This window comes from Schistosoma haematobium, chromosome 1 (assembly GCF_000699445.3).
Source record: "Schistosoma haematobium chromosome 1, whole genome shotgun sequence".
Lineage (NCBI taxonomy): Eukaryota > Metazoa > Platyhelminthes > Trematoda > Strigeidida > Schistosomatidae > Schistosoma > Schistosoma haematobium.
In genome coordinates, this window is record NC_067196.1 from 2,057,075 (window position 1) to 2,077,497 (window position 20,423).

At 35.8% G+C, this 20,423-nt stretch overlaps 1 protein-coding gene across 2 annotated transcripts in view; it reads left to right on the forward strand.

Moving 5' to 3' along the window:
- The window catches only part of MS3_00002458 (uncharacterized protein), a gene marked incomplete at its 5' end in the record, with an annotated part of 72,000 nt that overhangs the window by 23,261 nt on the left and 28,316 nt on the right, over positions 1-20,423 (forward strand). For both annotated transcript variants that reach the window (XM_051210060.1, XM_051210059.1), the window contains 2 exons: positions 8,702-8,846; positions 13,158-13,354. In XM_051210060.1, the coding sequence (XP_051072900.1) occupies positions 13,221-13,354 (134 nt within the window). The remainder of the gene's footprint in view (positions 1-8,701; positions 8,847-13,157; positions 13,355-20,423) is intronic.

A 20,423-nucleotide genomic window follows, 5' to 3' on the forward strand; every position in this document is an offset into this window, starting at 1 on the left:
ACAAGAAACTACCTACTAAATTAAAAGAATCAAATGCTGCAACACAGTGAATAATGAAAACAATATTTTCTAGTTTGAATTGATTGATCTACGCAGTAATACAGAATGGTGATTCATTTCATATGAGAATAGATAGAGTTTATGCACTTATCTGTGTAGTACAGAATAGAATAAAACCTTCATATTTCAATAGAATAACGATATGGTATCATACGCTCACTAGCGAATTCTTGGAGTCCTAGTGAGAAGCCATGACGAGTGGAGTTGAACCGTGTCGAGTATGAATGAGTTACCCACTGAAGATAATCGAAGATGGTTTATCAATATCATGGATTGGTTGAAGGTAAACACTAACACCTTTGGATGCCGACCCAGTGGTCTAGATGTTAAGCGTCCGCGCACTAGATCGAAGGTTGTGGGTTGCAATCCCACATGTGATATCGTGGATGTGCACTACTGAAGAGCCCCGTACTAGTAAGGAACAGTTGTCCAGTGCTTCGAGTTAACTATGATGATCCGACATTGATTGGTTTATGATCTGAATTAAAACTCAACAATCTCCACAACCCTACTTTAATAGTAATCCCAGTTACACGGATTAATAAAAGCAGTATATGTTTCTAGTAACAACTGTCAACTAACTTTTAGTCTGAGCAATGTTGGTAAATGCAGACTACTTGGTTGGGGTCCGCGTGACTATCGTAACCAATGGTTGGAGACTTTGTGTGACATGGCTCAGAATCGATCACAATGGCGTCGGTGTATACACTCTCTGTCTTCCCTTAAACTATGAGATTAAAATCGCTTCATATATTTCTTTCTACGAACTAATTCCTGTACAATATCCTTATTACAATCTTTCTTTTATATATTCCCACCTCTGAATTAACTACTTTTATGTATCCGGTGTCCATCTTATTGTGTTTATGAGCTATGGCAACTTGAACCGATGCATATATGTGCCTGGTCCTACGTTGTAGCTGACTGAATATTATTTTAAACGAGTTTACCATGTCTCACTACGAATCCATAGTGTATTTTGTTATATCTCGAGTTTAACCAATTATATTTATTTAAACACATAAACATCGATACAGGGAGGCACCAAATAGCTATGTGAGGATTGGGATACTGCTCAGGTTCCCAAAGTGTAGTAAGTGGTTTCTTTAGGGGGCCACACCCGGAGCCTTCAACCAGGGTTTTCCAACTGCTTCGGTCTGGGCACCCGGTTAGTATCACAGCCCTCACACATATCAAATGAATTTTATGTGGCGCTTATGTATTTGGTGCCCCTTTGTATCAATATCTATGTGTTAAAATAAATAAATAACTCCCCTAAGTGGACTCTCCGTGTCCACCAATGTGGCTAAAGCTTCAGACATTCGCTTTTCGTCCTTTCAATTTCGTAAACAACGCCCCGGCTAAGAGAAGGCAGTGAGTAGGAATTCTTTGGCAGTAGTTGTATGCACGTGTCCATATGAGCGTTTGAAGAGTGAGAATGGACTCTCTCTACTCTCAGCCGTACCATAGCATTTGGAGGAATAACATTAATTCATTCTATATTATAGACAGTAAGCTAGTCATTTCAACTCTTTACAAAATAATTGTGAAATCTAATTAAATAAAAGCGTGGTTAGTGGCTTAATTTTTAAATAATGTTTCTTTATTACAAAATCAATGGCGTAAATGAATCGCTGTGTTTCCGATTTCATGGATCACATTAAATGAATGGATGTTTGTTTATTCACTTAGATTGATTAATTAATTGTTTTATTGGTCAACCCAGAGTGAATCATGAACAAAATGAGTAGATTTAAATACCTTGGATTCGATCAGTATCGTTTTATTCAAGAAAGAAGTATAATAGTGTAATTAACTGTCTACTTAAATCGTAGTAATTGACGCAAGACTTTGAATCAATATATATGGAATTCATGTTGATTGTGTTGATTTTTCATGTTTTCTTTTCAATATTTTAAGTTTATTCTGATCTATTAATATATTTGTTACTATGTTATTATTACTTCTTACTCTCTTACATCCGACATTCTCTATGGTTTATGTATAGAGAATACACTTTAACAAGATTAAATCTATAAGACTACTTATTATGGATTGGTTTATTTTAACTTCATTCTATAATACACTGATCTCTCCATGTGTGTGCATATCTTATGCTCGTTCCCAATCGATGATGATGATGATGATGATGGTGATATCGATCGGAAGTAACGAATCACCCTAAACTACAACAAAACATTCATCAGTCTTTCTCTTCCGGGTTATTTCCACTTATTTTTTTCCTTTAATAACTTATTTTTGTTTAGTTCATATCATCCTTCCCTCCTCTGACTTCTCTCTCTCTCCCTCCCTCTTTTTGAGGTCACCTATTCTCTTTATTATCACTTCACCCATATTAATTTCTATACTTTCGTATTTTCTTTTTAGATTATCATTCCTTTATTCTAAATCTCATTAGTTTGTTCTTTCTTTTGCTGTTGTATCGTTTTGTCTATTTCATTTATCACGATTTTTTTCAACACTACTTATTATCTGTATTTTATCAGTAGTATAATTCTATATTCTGATGATTCTAAATACCATAGTTAGTTAATTAGTTTATAGAAATGCATCTGTAAATGATCTCATCATCATGCATCTTATTATGATTGATTTCATTCATATTTCAATGAAGTGTAATTTATTACTTTTATATGATTGTTCCAGTTTTCTCTACTTTTTTTGTTATTATGTTTTGACTTCATTATTAATTATTCTTTATTCTACTTTTCTTTTTTTTCTCCTTCTTGTCGCTTAAAATGTCATTCAGTAGGTTTTATTTTACTACACAGTTTTCATCATACAAGTTATCCTTTATTTGACCACTTCTATTACTACTAGACTACTATTACCACCACCATCACCACCACCACTGTTATCATTATTCCTTCATGAAATCCATCTTCTGATGGAAATTATTAACAATATAAACCAAAAAGAAAGAGAATTGAGATGAAAGTAATTTTCTTGAATTTTATTCCTTAATTTAGTCGGTGTTCCTTCCACTATAGTGCATAATATTGTTCACAGTTTATACTTGTATGTATGTATGTATGTGTGTGTGTGAATGAATGAATGAGTTAATGAGTGAGTATGGGTATAAGTATTGGGGTTACTAACAAGAACTAAAACACAAGAGAATTGTTGAATAAGAGACTTTTTTTCCATATTAAAATGATTAATGCCTATGGAATAATAATGATGTTACAAATATTGATGAGATTAATTATTTCTACTTATTTTGAATAGAGTTTCAGTAACCAAAATGTAAGCTCGTTGACATAGTCAGTCAGTCAGCTACAACGTAAGACCAGGCATGTATATGCATCGGTACAAGTTGCCGTACCGCATTAGTACAGCAAGATGAACACCGAATTCATAAAAGTAGTTACTTCAGTGGTAGTAATTTATAACAGAAAGATTGTGTATAAGAACATAGTATAGAAAGAAAGAACAAGTTCGTAGAAAGAAAGATATAATGCAATTTTAATCTCACAATTTGAAGTAAGGCAATGTGTGTATACACCTACGCCATTGTGATCGATTCTGAGCCATGTCACACACAGTCTCCAACCACTGGTTACAATAGTCACACAGACAATAATCAAGTACTCTGCATCTACAAGTTAGTGACTTCAAGCACTGATGTCACGTTTTTGGTTTGGCCGCCCCTTACTTTCTTCCAACCGTCTCTAACACCAGTCAGCATTGCGTGTCGTGGTAATCGGTGTTCAGGTATACGTAACACATGGCCCAACCATCTCAATCTGTGAAGATTTACAACTGATTTACCATCATTCCCTAATACCCTGCATCTAACATTAATATTACTTACTCGGTGATCCCAGTAGATGCGAGTAATATTTCTAAGACATCTGTGATCAAATACCAGTAGCTTACGAGTATCTTCTACTCTTAATAACCACGTTTTGCAGACATAAACGAGCTTTTCGAATCTATGCTGAAATTTCGTAAGACATCAACCCCTTCGTGTTGATCAAACTTCCAAGATAGGTGAAGTTGTCGACGTGTTTGACTACTTCTCTCCTTATCCTTAGTTCAGGTGTTGAGGCGGGCTAGTCTTGAAACGACTACTTGCATTTAGAAGCGGAGAATTTATTTGATAATGTTGTTACTTATTATCCATGCATTTCTTAAATGTATGTGATATATTAGTTGAATACTTGACCAAGCATGGTGTAAAGAAACAGATTGACTACTTAATCTTATACTTTATCCCTGTTGTGATTCAGTTTATTATTTATAAGAAGTACATGAACACCTCGGTTGAATATGGTTTTTTAAAAAGCATTCCTCTTCAAGCCTTTATACCCTATTCATTATCTTAAGATCATGAAGACTATGTGTATTTTAGGGATGGAATCCGAGTTTTCTAACTATTCTAGATGGATCCTTTTTATTCACTAACTGCGTTCATGATCCGAACTTCTTGTTTTAGCCATTTTAATTTCGAAAAAGCATCTCATTACATGAAAATAGTAAGTAAGACTTTCCTGCAAAAAATTATGTACGTGATAAGTCGTGTAGGTTGAACGCTATATACGATTGCTAAGCTATTCCCGTAACCCGCAGACTAGAACTACACAGCGACTCGAACTCCAGAAAGAAGACACAAGTATGAGAGAAAACACTTTATCCCAAGGTTCATTTTAGTACAGAAAATCAAGGGTATTTATAGATGTTGGCGTCTGTTAAATCAACATCATATTTTAGCCAATTCGTTAACGTCATATTATGCTACCGACCAATGGTAGTACGCCACGCTGGAATTCTCGAACGTTCCATCATACTCTGATTGGCTAGGACTCTTCGGCTCCTTTTGTGCCTCTGGAGGCTCCGTTGAAGTTCTCCGGAAGCCGACCCAACAGTACGGATGACTGTGTGATTGCACTTTAAGAAGTAGTCTCATCTCCTCTTCTTTTTCATAAAAGAGGTTTTTTTTAAAAATCAACTTTCTTAATAGATTCGTATAGTTGTCATTTTAATAGTTCTCTTTGTTATTGTCAATTTAATTAACAAAATTTTATTAAAACAATACACTCATTAATTAATGAAAACATGAATATAGTTAAGTAAGCAACAATGTGTTTTCAACGATTATATACAGTCATTAAACAACTGAGAGAATGATATCATCAAAAAAAAGAAAGTTAACGTATTCTATTGTATTGAACAAAAACACATATGAGGACAACCAACTGTATCTGAACACAATGTCTTGATGTAATCTAAGAATTATATAGTAAATACTTCAATTTATTAATTGAATTTATGAGTTAATTAAAGGTACATCACCATGGAAAACGTGGAACCACTAGACAATCGTTTCGTCCTAATATACGACTCCTCAGCAGTGCGCATCCACGATTCCGCTGAGGACTCCCATAGTAGGACGAAACAGCCATCCAGTGCTTCCACGTTTTCCATGGTGACTGTTATGACTTTAAGTTGGGTCGATTTTTACCCTGTGCTAATTGTTGTGTCCTTGACTGGAAAAATTAGAGAGCAGCGTATTTATCGATCGATTCAATGACACGTAAACACGTACGGACGGCCTAGAGTCTCGATTGATCCCGTTTCCCCGTCTAGCCCAGTCAGTTGAGTCCAGAACACAAGTCACAACCTCTGAGGTATGAATCATTGTATTTCAGACATACTCTATTTATATACCAACCAAGCAGACCACATCGTACCGTAAAAATAGAAAACAACATTTGTACAATATTTAACGGATGAAGTAAATAACGGCCAATAGGAAATTTCCATTTAACGTCCAAGGACATCACTAGGCTTAACATGATAATGATTGGCACATTATTCTGCATCCATAACAGTGACGTAGCTTTGATTGCCTCATAAATTCGATTATTAAATTACTATAATATCCACAAAATCCCTTTCTGATTTAATAGTGAATTGTAATATTATGATGTACATGGGCTCCAGGAGCCTAAGGAAACAAGTGGCGTATGAACCAACTGTTGTTCACCGGCTACCATGGGCCTGCATCTCCTTACGTTGCTCCATTGCCTTATGTATCAGACCTTTAATTCGAAGGCTCCGGATGTGGCCCCCTAGGAAAACCAATTTCTTCGGGCAGTATAACAGCCCACACATAAATAGAATGATTTATGTGGCACATATCTATTTAGTGCCTCCTTTTACCAACGTTTATGTATTTAAATGAATAAATAAGTAATTAATTAATCTTTCCATCGTGTGAACAACCAGTAAGTGACAACCGCCCTGACACTTCTAGTATCATGCAAGATTGTTTGTGGCACTTGCTGATAGTTGAACGCTATTAACTGAAGTTATGCTTAATTATGTGTGGGACATATTTAAATACACTAAAATATTTATACATCTCGATATAATTTGCTAGTACAACATTCTATTCCTTCTTAATCTATTTACTTAGCTTGCAGATTGAGTTCTTATATAAGAAGTGTGCATATTAGTATCACGATGAAATATCTACTTAACCTATAACATTAACCCTCATCCTTGAATTCCACTACTAACCATAATTCATCTCTTCTACTAAATTATTAGTGCTTCCATTTATCCTTACTTACTTACTTACTTACACCTGTTACTCCCAATGGAGCATAGGCCCACATTGTACGAACATTCCATGTACCTAAATAAATGGTCGCTCTGGTTGTCAGAAGGGGCATCGGCCTCGTAACTTCCGAAGGAATTCGGCTTTCATCATGAGGCGTCATAATTCTTCTAAATGAAGACCTTCTGACTCCCAGGGCAGAGTTTAAAAGGTTTGAATAATTTTTTCTGGTTAGCGTTTTTTTAGCGAGTTAGTTTTCTACGGGATGGGGACGCTAACCCCATGCGCAACCCTCCTCCTTTATCCGGGCTTGGGACCGGCGGTAGCCCCCAGAGGGACTCCAGGTGGAGTTTCCATTTATCCTAGATAAAGTAATTTTGTATACTACAATACTCTTCTATTTATCTTATTTGTATGTATCATATTCTTTTGTTTATTGTTTACATTTGTGTAAATATTATTTTAAGTTGGAGGGGGGGAATGAAGGTAGGGCTTTTACTGATCTTTGTAATTTATACTATGAACTTCCTGACATATTTTATTTATTACCCTTTAGTGTTTTCTGGTTCTTGTTGTTGTTGCTGGTTTGTTTATTAATGTTTTCCCTTTCTCTTAAAGATGATAACATTTTATCTTGGTCATTTTTGTTGTTGTGTATTGTACACACACACACACACACCACATCCTATTATGTACATTGACATTCTTATTCCGATTGTCACTTGCCAATAATTTGACATTTCTATTATAGATATATATTCACGTAAATATTTATTTATTGTTCATTTCCATGTGAAGTGGCTACAAGATAAACCATAATAATAATAATAATAGTTTTACTATTACTTGTTACTACTATTCTAAGTAATAGTAATAGTGTTCATAGAATTGTTTATTTAAAACAATCATTGAACTACAATATATCCATCATGTTGTTTCATTCAATTATTCTAGTCTATCTAAGGCGCTTCTACATCATTATTTCGAGGAGACTGGGTTGAATAAGACTATATTTGATTTAGTGTAGTTGAATATTGAAAATTCTGTATATAGGATGAAGTGACTAGATCCTTTCTGTGTATGTGTGTGTGTGTGTATCTGTGTTTACTTTTGTATTCACACCAGTTCATGTAGTATGCATAATATTTTATTTTTCTTGTATATTTGCCTATTTTATTTCATAACTTTGCTTTACGAGTTACTATTTATGGATTATTCTAGTGTTATCATAGTTTTCATTTTTCGTGAATATGATTGTAATCTACGCCATCTTATTCAATGAAGTTATTCTATCTTAAACATCTAATGATTTTTCTAATTGCTTGGTTTCTTGTATGTATTTAGGGGTTTATTGAGGTTAGAATCATTATAAAAGAAAAACGAAACCGATAGATCTTTGGTTCGATTCCCGCTAATAGGATCATTGATACTCATTGTTGAGGAGTCTTATACTAGGACGAAACGGCCTTCTAGTATTTCCAGGTTTTCTATGATGATCTAGCTTTAATTAACTCATGGATTCAACTACTAAATTACTACAATATCCACAAAATCCTTTTAAGAAAAGATTTGTTTGAAGTTAGACATTAACACTGTTGGATGCCGGCTCAGTGGTCTAGTGGTTAAGTGCTCACGCGCGAAACCAGTAGGTCCTGGGTTTGAATCTTGCAGGGGGTGAGGTCGTGGATGCGCATTGTTGAGGAGTCCTATACGGCCATCCAGTGCTTCCAGGTTTCCCATGGTGGTCTAGTTTCAATTGACTCATGATTTCAACCAGTGAAAAAAGAAAAACGTTAAGATATTCCACTTGATTCACTGCGATACATCAGCAGTATTTAGTATGATCAATCATGAGATCTACCTACGTTCATGATTTTCATCGACACCATCAAAAAACAAGTCAACTACAGAATATTTGTCAGTTTCCTGAACTAAATTCAGAATGAAGTAGGATCTAAACCTGCTACTCAATGGATAAATATCTGTCTTATTCACTTTGCTGTAAATTTATTTATTATTACCAGAATATTTATTTGTTTTCTTTTTTAATTTAAGATATATCAAATGGATTGAACAAAATTATCCTTCATTAGGCAAATCTGCTGACTTACAAAATGTTCTCTATCGATCCATACGAGATTCATCCGACTTACCGGGGATAAAAAACAATGATACTTATGTGGGAAATTGGATTAAACTTGTGAGTCCAATGTATTGCATATATATATTCTGTGGATATACTGTTGAATTCGAAGCAAGTGATAGGAATTTCGACTTGTTAGTAGTATATTCAGTAGTTTTTAACTGACATTTAACACTATCGGTTAACTGACATATTCTTTGATTGTACATATCATCATTCCGTTTTTTTTGTAATCATCATAAAAGTAAATGTAAGTGTACGTTAGTTCAAATATCTGCACCAAATCAAGATAATAAAGAGAAACTATATAGATGATCAATAGGAGTTGAAACAATCAACACTTTACTTAATTCATAGCCTTATCAACTAATGTACACAGTTTCTTATGTTTAATTTATGTATATTGTGAAATATTTTAAATACATCCAAGTCAGGTAGTAGGATCTCCTTATATTGTTTATGATCTAGTTTATAGGGATAACATAAAATGTAACATGTAAAAATAGATGGTTCAATGTTTCATTATTTGCAATGGTTAAAATATATAACGTACAAATAAAGTAATGAAATATCGGATATTGTATGATTGGTTACTGTTATAACTTGTGCCCTGTTTCCTATTAATATATGACGTTATGATATCGATAATTAGAGAACAGTGAATTATCAACTGGACCAATGACGCATAAAACCTGTACGAGCAGTCTAGAGTCCTTATCGATCCTCAGTCAATCAGTCAGTCAGCCACAACGTAGGACCAGGCACATATGTGCATCGGTCCAGGTTGCCATACCGCATCAGCACAACAAGATGAACACCGGATTCACAGCAGTGGTTAGGTCAAAGGTGGTAATATATAAGAGAAAGATTGCATATAGAGATATAGTACAAGAAGAAAGAATTAGTTCGTAGAAAGAAAGATATGAAGCGATTTTAATCTCTTAGTTTAAGGGAAGACAGAGAGTGTATACACCGACGCCATTGTGATCGATTCTGAGCCATGTCACCAAGAGTCTCCAACCATTGGTTACGATAGTCACGCGAACCTCAACCAAGTAGTCTGCATCTACCAACATGACTCAGACTAGAAGTTAGTGACTTCAAGCACTGATGCCACGTTTTGGTTTGGCCTTATCGATCCTGCTTCCTGCCTAGCTCAGCCTGTTACGTCCAGAACATCAATCTCAGTCTCTGCGATATGAATCATTGATTTCAAACATAGTGGGGTTTATATACACCAACCAAACAGACCACATTGTACCATAAAATAAGAAACAACATTTGTACAAGATTTGACCAAAAGTGGCTGTGAATGTAGGAGATAGACTGGGTATAACTCAAGAATGGTAAATCATATAATCATAGTTCATAGGTCGAAATAAAGCTCATAATAAGGGGAACACGAATCTGAATAGTTTAGTTATTTAACAATTATACGTTAACAATATACGTTTAGTATTAGTCCAGAAATAGATCCCAACAGTTACCATTCATTATTCTCATCGGGATATAACAGTTGCGACCAGAGATATTTATGCTCAATTTACTACACTTTGCATAATCTTATGGAGGTGTTAGGTTAAAGGTCACTCACGTAAAGCCCATGTGTGATCGATTTCAAAGAGTTTTTTGTTGGGGACCATGGTCAAGATCCCAGGTTGTGTAGGCAACAAATAATCTAATTTACACTTCTTTGTTCGTCGAGAAGAACAATCCTTTCAAGGAGTGGGAAGTCATATTTCTAACAACACTCGATATCAATTCGTAGTTTACTTATTTCATTATGTAAAGTAAATGACCTTTCATGCGAATATATATTGAAGTAAGCAATGCGGTGGTCGGCTGGATTATGAAGACTTCGACATCTGAGGAAAAACGCGGAATACAATGGACAGCTCAGAACCAATTAGACGATTTGGATTTCGCACATGACCCAGCCCTCATATCCCATACACACGAACAATTGCAGATGAAGACAACTAGTGTAGCAGCAGCCTCTGCATCAATAGACCTCAACATATACAAAGGAAAAAAGCGAAATCCTGAAATACATCACGCAGAACACTAACCAAATCACATATAATGGCGAAACTCTGAAAGATGTGGAATCTTTCACATACCTGGGAAGCATAATCGATGGACAAGGAGGATCAGATGCAAACGTAAAGGCGAGAATTGGCAAAACAGGCACCGCATTCCTAAAATTGAAGAACATATGAAACTCAAAATAACTGTCAAACAATTTCCTACTGTACGGAGCTGAAACTTGTAGAACTACTACAACCATGATCAAAAAGGTACAAGTATTTATAAACAGTTGTCTACGCAGGATACTCAACATCCATTGGCCGGATACCATCAGTAACAGCCTTCTCTGTGAGAGAATAAACCAACTTCCAGCTGACGGGTAAATAAGGAAATGTTGGAAGTGGATAGGATACACATTGAGAAAATCATGAAACTGCATCACGAGGCAAGACCTAACTTAGAATCTTGAAGGGAAGCGGAAAAAAGGAAGGTCAAAGAACACATTACGTCGGGAAATAGAAGTAGATATGAAAAGGATGGACAGCGACTGGAAAGGACTGCCCAGGACAGAGTTGGATAGAGAGTGCTGGTGGTCGGCCTATGCTCCTCCATGAGGAGTAACAGGCGTAAATAAGTAAGTTAGGAATGTGCTTTTCTACATATCTTTGTGTCATATATTTATGTTTCTATATGAACCTTTAATGTTATTCACTTGTTCAATTTATAATAATTCAATTAGTATTTGAACTTAGAAGTTCAGTGTTGTACTCATCAGGTTACCAATTCAGCATATATATGTATATATACCGAAAAATTGCAATATAACTAGTCGTTCGTCATCGTCTATATAATGTTTCATTATAAATCTTCTTTCGGTAATTTCCTTTGGTTGCTATGATGGGTTGTTGTCTCAGTTTAAAGAAGAAATAAATAAAACACTAACAGACATTCATCATGAATACTTTTATCAAATGAATTAATGTAACTTATCTCTTGTTTACCTTGTCTACATTGTAATTTTTTTTTCTCTTCATCTAAAATGAAATAATCTTTGTCTGATAGAAACAATTTCGATGAACAATTAACTAAGTGTGCGAGTGAGTGAGTGAGTGAGTGAGTGAGTGAGTGAGTGAGTGAGTGAGTGATTGAGTGAGTGAGTGAGTGAGTGAGTGAGTGAGTGAGTGAGGAGAGTGAGGGAGGGAAGTAGGGAGGTAGGGAAGGGAATGATTCAATGAATGATACATTAGATAAATGAATAAATGTACTATTTTGTAGACAAACATAACAACTTGATAAATTTTCTTTCAATAAACAAGATCAAAGTAATGACATAAGTATTAGATATACACATGTGAATACAGATGCTTATTTATTATGAATTTCAGCTCATTTATCATTAAATGAAAATAAATATAAAAAAAAGAACAAATTACTTTTTTTCTATCATTTTTATTCTTTGATTTCTTGTTAATCACTGGAAGTGTATCGAAATAGTATGAAAAATAGAATACCTAGTTAAACAAATCATGTTTTCCTGTTCATCTTTCTCTTTCTCTCTCTGTGTGTGTGTGTGTATTTGTTGTTTCATTTTACTTGAGTCCATAACATTGTAACTGTAAAAGAATAAACTAATTCGTTTGTATTTTGATGTATATATGCCTAAGTTTATATATTGTAGACATATGTGCCCCCCCCCAAATGCTTTGGTACGACTGAGAATGGGGAGAGTCAACTCTTTCACTCGAAATGATCTCACATGGCCACGTACATACAATCACTGCTAACGAAGTCGTACTCACTGCTTTCTCTTAGCCAGAGAGTTGTTTACGAAATTGAGAGAATGAAAAGCGGATGTTTGATGCTTTAGCCGCGTTGGTGGATACGGAGGATCCACCTAGGGAGTTGGAAAACCCTGATTCCAAACCAATGATGCACATGGACTGGCTCCAGGATCTTGATGGGAGAAATGGCGTATGAACCTATTGTTGGTTACCGGCTACCCCATGGGACTGCATCTTCTTACGTTGCTTCACTGCCTTGTGAATTAGACCTTTAGGCTCCGGATGTGGCCCTCTAAGGTAACCACCTACTGTGGTTTGGGCATCCGTGCAGTATTACAGCTCACACACAAATCAAATGAGATTTGTGTGACGCATATGTATTTGGTACCTCCTTGTACCAATATCTATGTGTTAAAGTAAATAATTAGTAGTAAACAAGGTATCAACCTGATATCTTGTATGAAGGAAATGTTTGATGACTACACTATTATTACACATTTATTATGTAATTCTCTTTCATCTCGTCACCTTGTTTTTTTATCTTTTCATAATATTTTAGACAGAATATTGTAATCAACCAACTGAATTATTTGAATTATTATTTCGACAAGGTATTGGTACAATGTGTTCTGAATTTTATGTTACATGGTGTCAATTACTTGAAAAAAGCAAAAATTATCGTAAAATTGCTTCAATTTATGCTCATGGTTTACGTGCTGGTGCTAAACCTTTATTATGGTTAGAAGATAGAGCTGAGTAAGTTGTATTAGTGATTGAATATGTTGAATTTAATGTAAATCGTTCTTTTATTTACATGACATGCTGATTGATTGTATTAATTCACTCATATGGTGTACGTTTATGTACTTGATACACAAATTTTTGTACATGTATTACTATGCGAAGCATTTGATAGAATCGAAGATCCCACCTACAGGTCAAGTTTATAGTGCTAACATCAGTAAGCCCACTAGTCAAGCCTATAAACGATTGACACTGTAAATAAAAAGAATAAATCTAGTCATCCATGTCAAGGTTCATGCTTCTTATTATAGCTTATACCTATTTAGACTCTTGCTAATTGAAATATTGAATCGAATAAGCTAGTAAGTCATACGCAATGTGGAACCTGGCATATGTGTTCATCAGTTAAGGTTATTAGGCAGTATTACTTTAGACGCTAGTTGCTTAAGGGGAACAGCTTTCTATCGTCACACTTTAGAACAGTTAGTAGTACAAATTCGTCTTCAGACCATCAATTTGCTACTTTTAGTCATTCTGTTCCCCAACCGACCTATCCTAACATCGTTGTGATCTTATGAAACAATTGTTCCAACCCATATTGCTCTATTGAATTACTACAATCGACAATTCTGACATGTCATAGTTGCAGCTACAGTCTGGAATTCGTCACTTACTGTTATATTGTTTGAGTTAAACGTTTATTATTTTCTTATTAACCTATTCTAATTGTTATGATATAATCTAGGTGTGTATATCCCTTACGTCTTAAATTAAAGTTGTTTTTCACTTATCATCCACTAAACTCTTGAGGACGTTACATCCACAGGACTCCCTTGGAAAAGGTCCTAATTTTGTAATTTTATTCTGAAATTTTGAATTTTATGTTTACGCGCTAAGAGACGCTTAGTTGACTTACAACATACATTTCCCAGTTGGAAATCCTTGACTGTCATTGGTTGACGGATTTTTAGTACGCCTATTTTGTGGCTCTGTCAATGGCGTTTTTTTCATTGTATAAATAAGCTTGATTTGTGAGCTTAGTGACCTTATATTTTCTGGATGCTTGTAGAATGCATTCTCTACGCCCCATCAAGATTTCTTGATCCTAGTTAGCAGGACCATGTACAACGGATTAGAATAGCCTATCGTATCACTGTATCTTTGACCTTCATTCCGTTTACTGAGTAAAGTGAACTCGTTATAGCATTCAAACATATGATAAACAATAAATCACACTATATTGGGCTCAATCGTTTAAAAGTATTGAAAAAGTTTTGCTATTATTTACATCAAATTCCAATACAGTTGGAGTTTTAATATTACCATTTTTCAGTCTTTATCGTAATGTAATATTTACACAATAATTGTTAGCATAATTATTTAATGTTGTCATGAAAACCTTCCGGTTACTTGGAAGTCTAAGAGGAAATGGATAACTCATTGAACTTTCAACTACTTCAAGTTGTGTAGCTTAATGTATACCTGGTGAATAGATTTGATAAAGTTGTTCTTGATGTGTATCTCCGCTCACCTCCTTTAAAAAGTTTCCATAATTTTTTTTATACGAAAAATTATTTTGATTACTGGTTGGTATTCTTTTACAATAATATTTCCTTCTTTTCTGCTCTTCCTAATAGTATTTACTATTTTTTAAGAACTATAATAGTAGTAGTAGTAGTGAAGTTATGAATGTTCGTCAATTAAGATTGATAAAGCATATTACTTATTTGCTTACTTACGCCCTGTTACTCCCAATGGAGCATAGGCCGCTGACCAGCATTCTCCAACCCACTCTGTCCTGGGCCTTCTTTTCTAGTTCCATCCAATTCTTGTTCATTTTTCTCATGTCTATTTCCATTTCTCGGCGTAATGTGTTCTTTGGTCTTCCTCTTTTCCTTTGGCCTTGAGGATTCCATGTGAGGGCTTGTCTTGTGATGCAGTTGGGTGCTTTCCTCAATGTGTGCCCTATCCAATTCCAGCGCTTCTCCCTGATATCTTCCTCCGCTGGGATCTGGTTTACTTTGTATTCCGAACCGTCACTTACCTCCACTTTCAATCCTGGATAACATAAAACTAACTTTCAAAAAAGTTAGCAATATGTGTTACCAGCTCATAAAGCCACTGAATGATTGACTGAGTCCAGTTCTGCTTACTATCTTGATGTAGTAGTCGGACTTGACTGTCATGATAACAAAATCGAACTCTGGTTTACTAGAACACTTGTTCGTTTAGATATTACGATACAAAGCCGGTCGGTTGGAAAAAAGCCAAGCTTAACGTCCGAGGGTGAAGTTGTATTGTTGACTCTACTATGTTATGACATTAAGATGTTTCCTTTAGATAACCAGTATCTGAATAGGATACTACCTTGTCGTAACAGATGGAAGTGGTTGTGAAATGTCTGCGCTGAATGTAGGACACTTCATCTTGTCCCACAGTTTTCTGTTACAAGATTAGCAAATTATAAATTTCTAATTAGTAGTAGGCTGTATTTAATTGATTGAAAATAGTTTTCCTTTGTCAAATACACTCATACTCTCAACCATAGAAAATCACAGTTCAGGTCCTTTAATAAAAAATTTCCATTCAATGTTTAGGCTGTTTGATAGATTACAACGGCGAGACTCTAATTTAGCGACGATCCAATCAGAAGCGTTTGAGAAATTTCAATTATTAGTCAATCAGAAGACAGCATAAAATAAAAATATATTAAAAGAAAGTAATAAATTACAGTAGATATTCTTCTTTGACATGATTTAAAAACTCGTATGTTAGCATCCCAACTCTAACCTTAACTCTCACCTGACTCTAACCCTAACCCCTCACCTAACCCTAAACCTTAACCCTCAACTAACCCTAACCCTAACCTTACCCGTAAACCTAACTCTAACCCAATAGACGAGTTTCTATACCATATGCATTATGAATTCAGAACCTCTGAACCTTAATCAAACCTTAACAAGTTTTTAAATCATGTAAAAGAAGAATATCCACTGTAATTCATTACTGTCATATAATATATTTTCACTTTATACTAACTTTCTTCTGATTGGCCGATAATTGTCAAGGTCACTTAAGATTCGTTCAAAGGTCGTCCTTAAATTAGAGTCTCGCCGATTACAACTATCCACATGTGTCTAACAGCTTCTGTACCTAAAACGTCCTATTTCATAATCCTTTTTTTCGGGTAATTTCTCAGTTTGACATTTAGAAATGTAGCCATTATTGTCTATATTGTCAACCAACTATGTTGTTACATGGTAATCATATTAGTTACTGATTTCATCACATTTTGTATTACGTTTTGTCTACACTTTTTCTCATTTACGGTAATAATAAGCAATCTAATAGAACTTACGTAAAGTTACATGTGAGCCGCTTTAAAATAATATAGAAACAGGAAACGGAAAACATTAATCAAGTACTATTGTTCAATACTTGAAATATGATGAATGTTACTACTCTTCAGTGAAATTTTGGTTGATAATCATTCATTACAGTTATTGTATTGAATCTTTCCCCAAATGCCCTGGTACGGCCGAGAGTGGGGAGAGTCCGCTCTCCCACTCGAAATGCTCTCACATGGCCACGCCTTTCTCAGGAAAGTCCTACTCATTGCCTTCTCTCACCATGGGTGTTATTCACGAAATTGAGAGGATGAAAACAGAATATCCGTCACTTTAACCGGGTTGGTGGATATGGAAAGTCCACCTTGGGTAGTTGGAAAACCCTGATTCCAAACCAATCGTTGGTCACCGGCTACCATGGGACTGCATCTCCTCGCGATGCCCCACTGCCTTGTGGATCAGACCTTTAGATCAAAGGCTCGGGGTGTGGCCCCCTAAGAAAACCACCTGTTTCGGTCTGGGCATCCGTGCAATATCACAGCTCACACACACAAATATGGTGTGGCGCATATATATTTGGTGCCCTCTCGTACCAATATCTATGTGTTAAAATAAGTAAATAGTATTGAATCTAATCAACAGAAAAAACTATCTAAATCAAATGATTCATATTAATTGTGTCAATGAATTATAGACTATATTCAACTGGTGTTGATGTAACTGTAGATGCTTGGATCCCTGTACATGTATTCTATAATTTAAGTTATAAATTTACATAGTTTTAAAGTAGAAAAGAGCAGTTTTAATGAGTTGAACTATGATCTCCCTCTCCAAATGCTTTCATATGGCTACGTGCATACAACCACTGCCAGGGGGGGGAAGTCCTACTCACTGCGTTCTTGTGAAATTACTGTTGTTTACGAATTCGGGAGGATGAAGCATACATCTCGGGGAGTTGGAAAACTCTGATCTGCCTTGTGGATTAGACCTGTAGGTTGAAGTATCGTGGAGTCCCCCCCTAGGAAACTACGTTCTTCGGTTCGGGCATCCGTATCACAGCCCGCACTCAAATCAAGTGACTTGTGTGGCGCATACCTATTTGGTGCCTTTTTATGCAAACATTTATATGTTTAAATAAATAGATACCAATTTATCAGGTGATTTTCATATCGTACTAAATTTGTGTTATGGATGATATTCAGTAGTGTATAAGTAGTATGAAACGTATGAAACAACCGTGTCATACAGAAAAATTCTTTTAATTCACCTGAAAATATTGAAAACAAAATAGTGATTTGAACAACAGCATAACATGAATTTTTCTTTTAATTACGTTAGTTACTCATCAATTGTAATCTTTATTATGACTAAAACTGTCAAACTTTACGTCCGAAGGAGAATTTATATAGCTGACTATACTACGTTAGGATAGTAAGGTACTTCCTTTATATAACCAGCATCTGTAAGGGATACCACCTTGTCATAATAGAAGGAAGTGGTTAGGAAATATCTGTTCTGAATCCAGGGCACTTCAAATTTGATTGAAAATTGTTGTCAACACGGATGGTGTAAGTAACAGGAAATCAAACAAACGTAACAATGAACATTGTGAATACATATATATAATGGTTAAGTGCTCAGGCGCGAAGCCAGTAGGTCCTGGGTTCGAATCCCGTGGGGTGCGGGATTGTGGATGCGCACTGCTGAGTCCCATACTAGGACGAAATGGCCGTCCAGTGCTTCCAGGTTTCCAACGGTAGTCTAACATCAGTTAATTCATGATCTCAACCAAAAACATATATATAAACTGTAACATAAGCTTATGTAACTCCGATTAGTACAGTGACAGTTAGCTATGTCCAATGTAGAACCTGGCACGTGTATGCATTGGTTTTATTTGCCATAACATAATCAGCACATGGAGATAAAATTATCAAAACAAATACCAGAGTAGTAGAATTAATGTTAACCATGATTAGGTATGGAAAAAAAAGAGCAAAGAAATATCGAGAGATCTAGATTCTCAGGTTTTATAGGAAAATCTTCGTCATTGTAAATTATACGGAACCAATTTACACGAAGTTTGTAGCTACTAGTTGCGGTAATCACGCGGACCACAACTAAGTAGTCTACGCCGGTGTTATGTAGCTTAGTTCAATTGTCGCTAACTTCATAGACTGGTTCTATGTTTTAGTTTAGCCACCGCTGGCTTCGTTCCGGCCTACTCCTACACCAGACAACATCACTTGCTAAGGTAGGCTGTGCTCGGTGATACGTAATACACATCTTAACTGCCCTAGTTGATGAAGATTCACTACTTAATCAGACACTATGTAATCTATATCTGCTGATCATCGTTTGCTTATAAGAACATATTTTAGACAGAATAATCACCTTTAACTACCTGATATCAGAAAGCTTTCTGTAAAAGTCATCTTTGATTTCATCTGGGCTGCAGTCAATAGGAGCGTAGGTAGAGACGATGAAAACGCAACGACGTATGTCCCTATCTTTCCGAGTTCTTACAGAGCCAATGCACATATGTGCTTGGTTCTACGTTGTAGCTGACTGACTGATTGTATATCAGATTCTCTTTCTTTTCCAACTTAAAGTTTATTCTTGAATATTCTAATCAGTTAAGTAATAAAATTCTATAATTTTTTTATATTTTCAAAACAAGTTCAGTCAGTCAGTCAGCTACAACGTAGGACCAGGCACATATGTGCATCGGTCCAGGTTGCCATACCGCATCAGCACAACAAGATGAACACCGGATTCATAGGAGTGGTTAGGTCAAAGGTAGTAATATGTAAGAGAAAGATTGCGTATAGAGATATAGTACAAGAAGAAAGAATTGGTTCGTAGAAAGAAAGATATGAAGCGATTTTAATCTCATAGTTTAAGGGAAGACAGGGAGTGTATACACCGACGCCATTGTGATCGATTCTGAGCCATTTCACACACAGTCTCCAACCACTGATTATGATAGTCACGCGGACTCCAACCAAGTAGTCTGCATCTCCCAACATGGCTCACACTAGAAGTTAGTGACTTCAAGGACTGATAACACGTTTTGGTTTGGCCACCTTAATTTTCTTCCAACCATCCTCAACACTGGTCAGCATTGAGCGTCGTGGTAATCGGTGTTCAGGCATACGTCACACGTGGCCAAACCACCTCAGTCGATGAAGATTCATAACCTCATCAACTGATTTACCATCATTCCCTAATACCCTGCGTCTAACCTCACTATTACTTACCCGGTGATCCCAGCAGACGCCAGCAATATTTCGAAGGCATCTGTGGTCAAATACTAATAGCTTACGGGTGTCTTCTACTCTTAAGGGCCATGTTTCGCTGCCGTAAATTAAAACAGAACGGACTGCCGCGCAGTATACTCGTCCTTTTATTGATAGACGGATATCTCGCCTTCGCCATAGGTGACGCAAGTTGGCAAAAGCCAAGCGAGCTTTTCGAATCCGTGCTGAGATTTCGTCCGATACCAACCCATTAGGGCTGATCAGACTTCCAAGATAAGTGAAGTTGTCAACGCAGACTAGTCCTGAAGCAACAACTTGCATTTAGAGGGAGAGAAGCGCATTCCAAACATCTATAATGGTATTTGACTTTTCTTTTAAATTTCATTTATCATAAAGATTAAAATGATTCACAACAGATTTTCGTGATTAATTTGGTTTATTTCTTCAATAAATTAATAATCAGGTCAATGATTC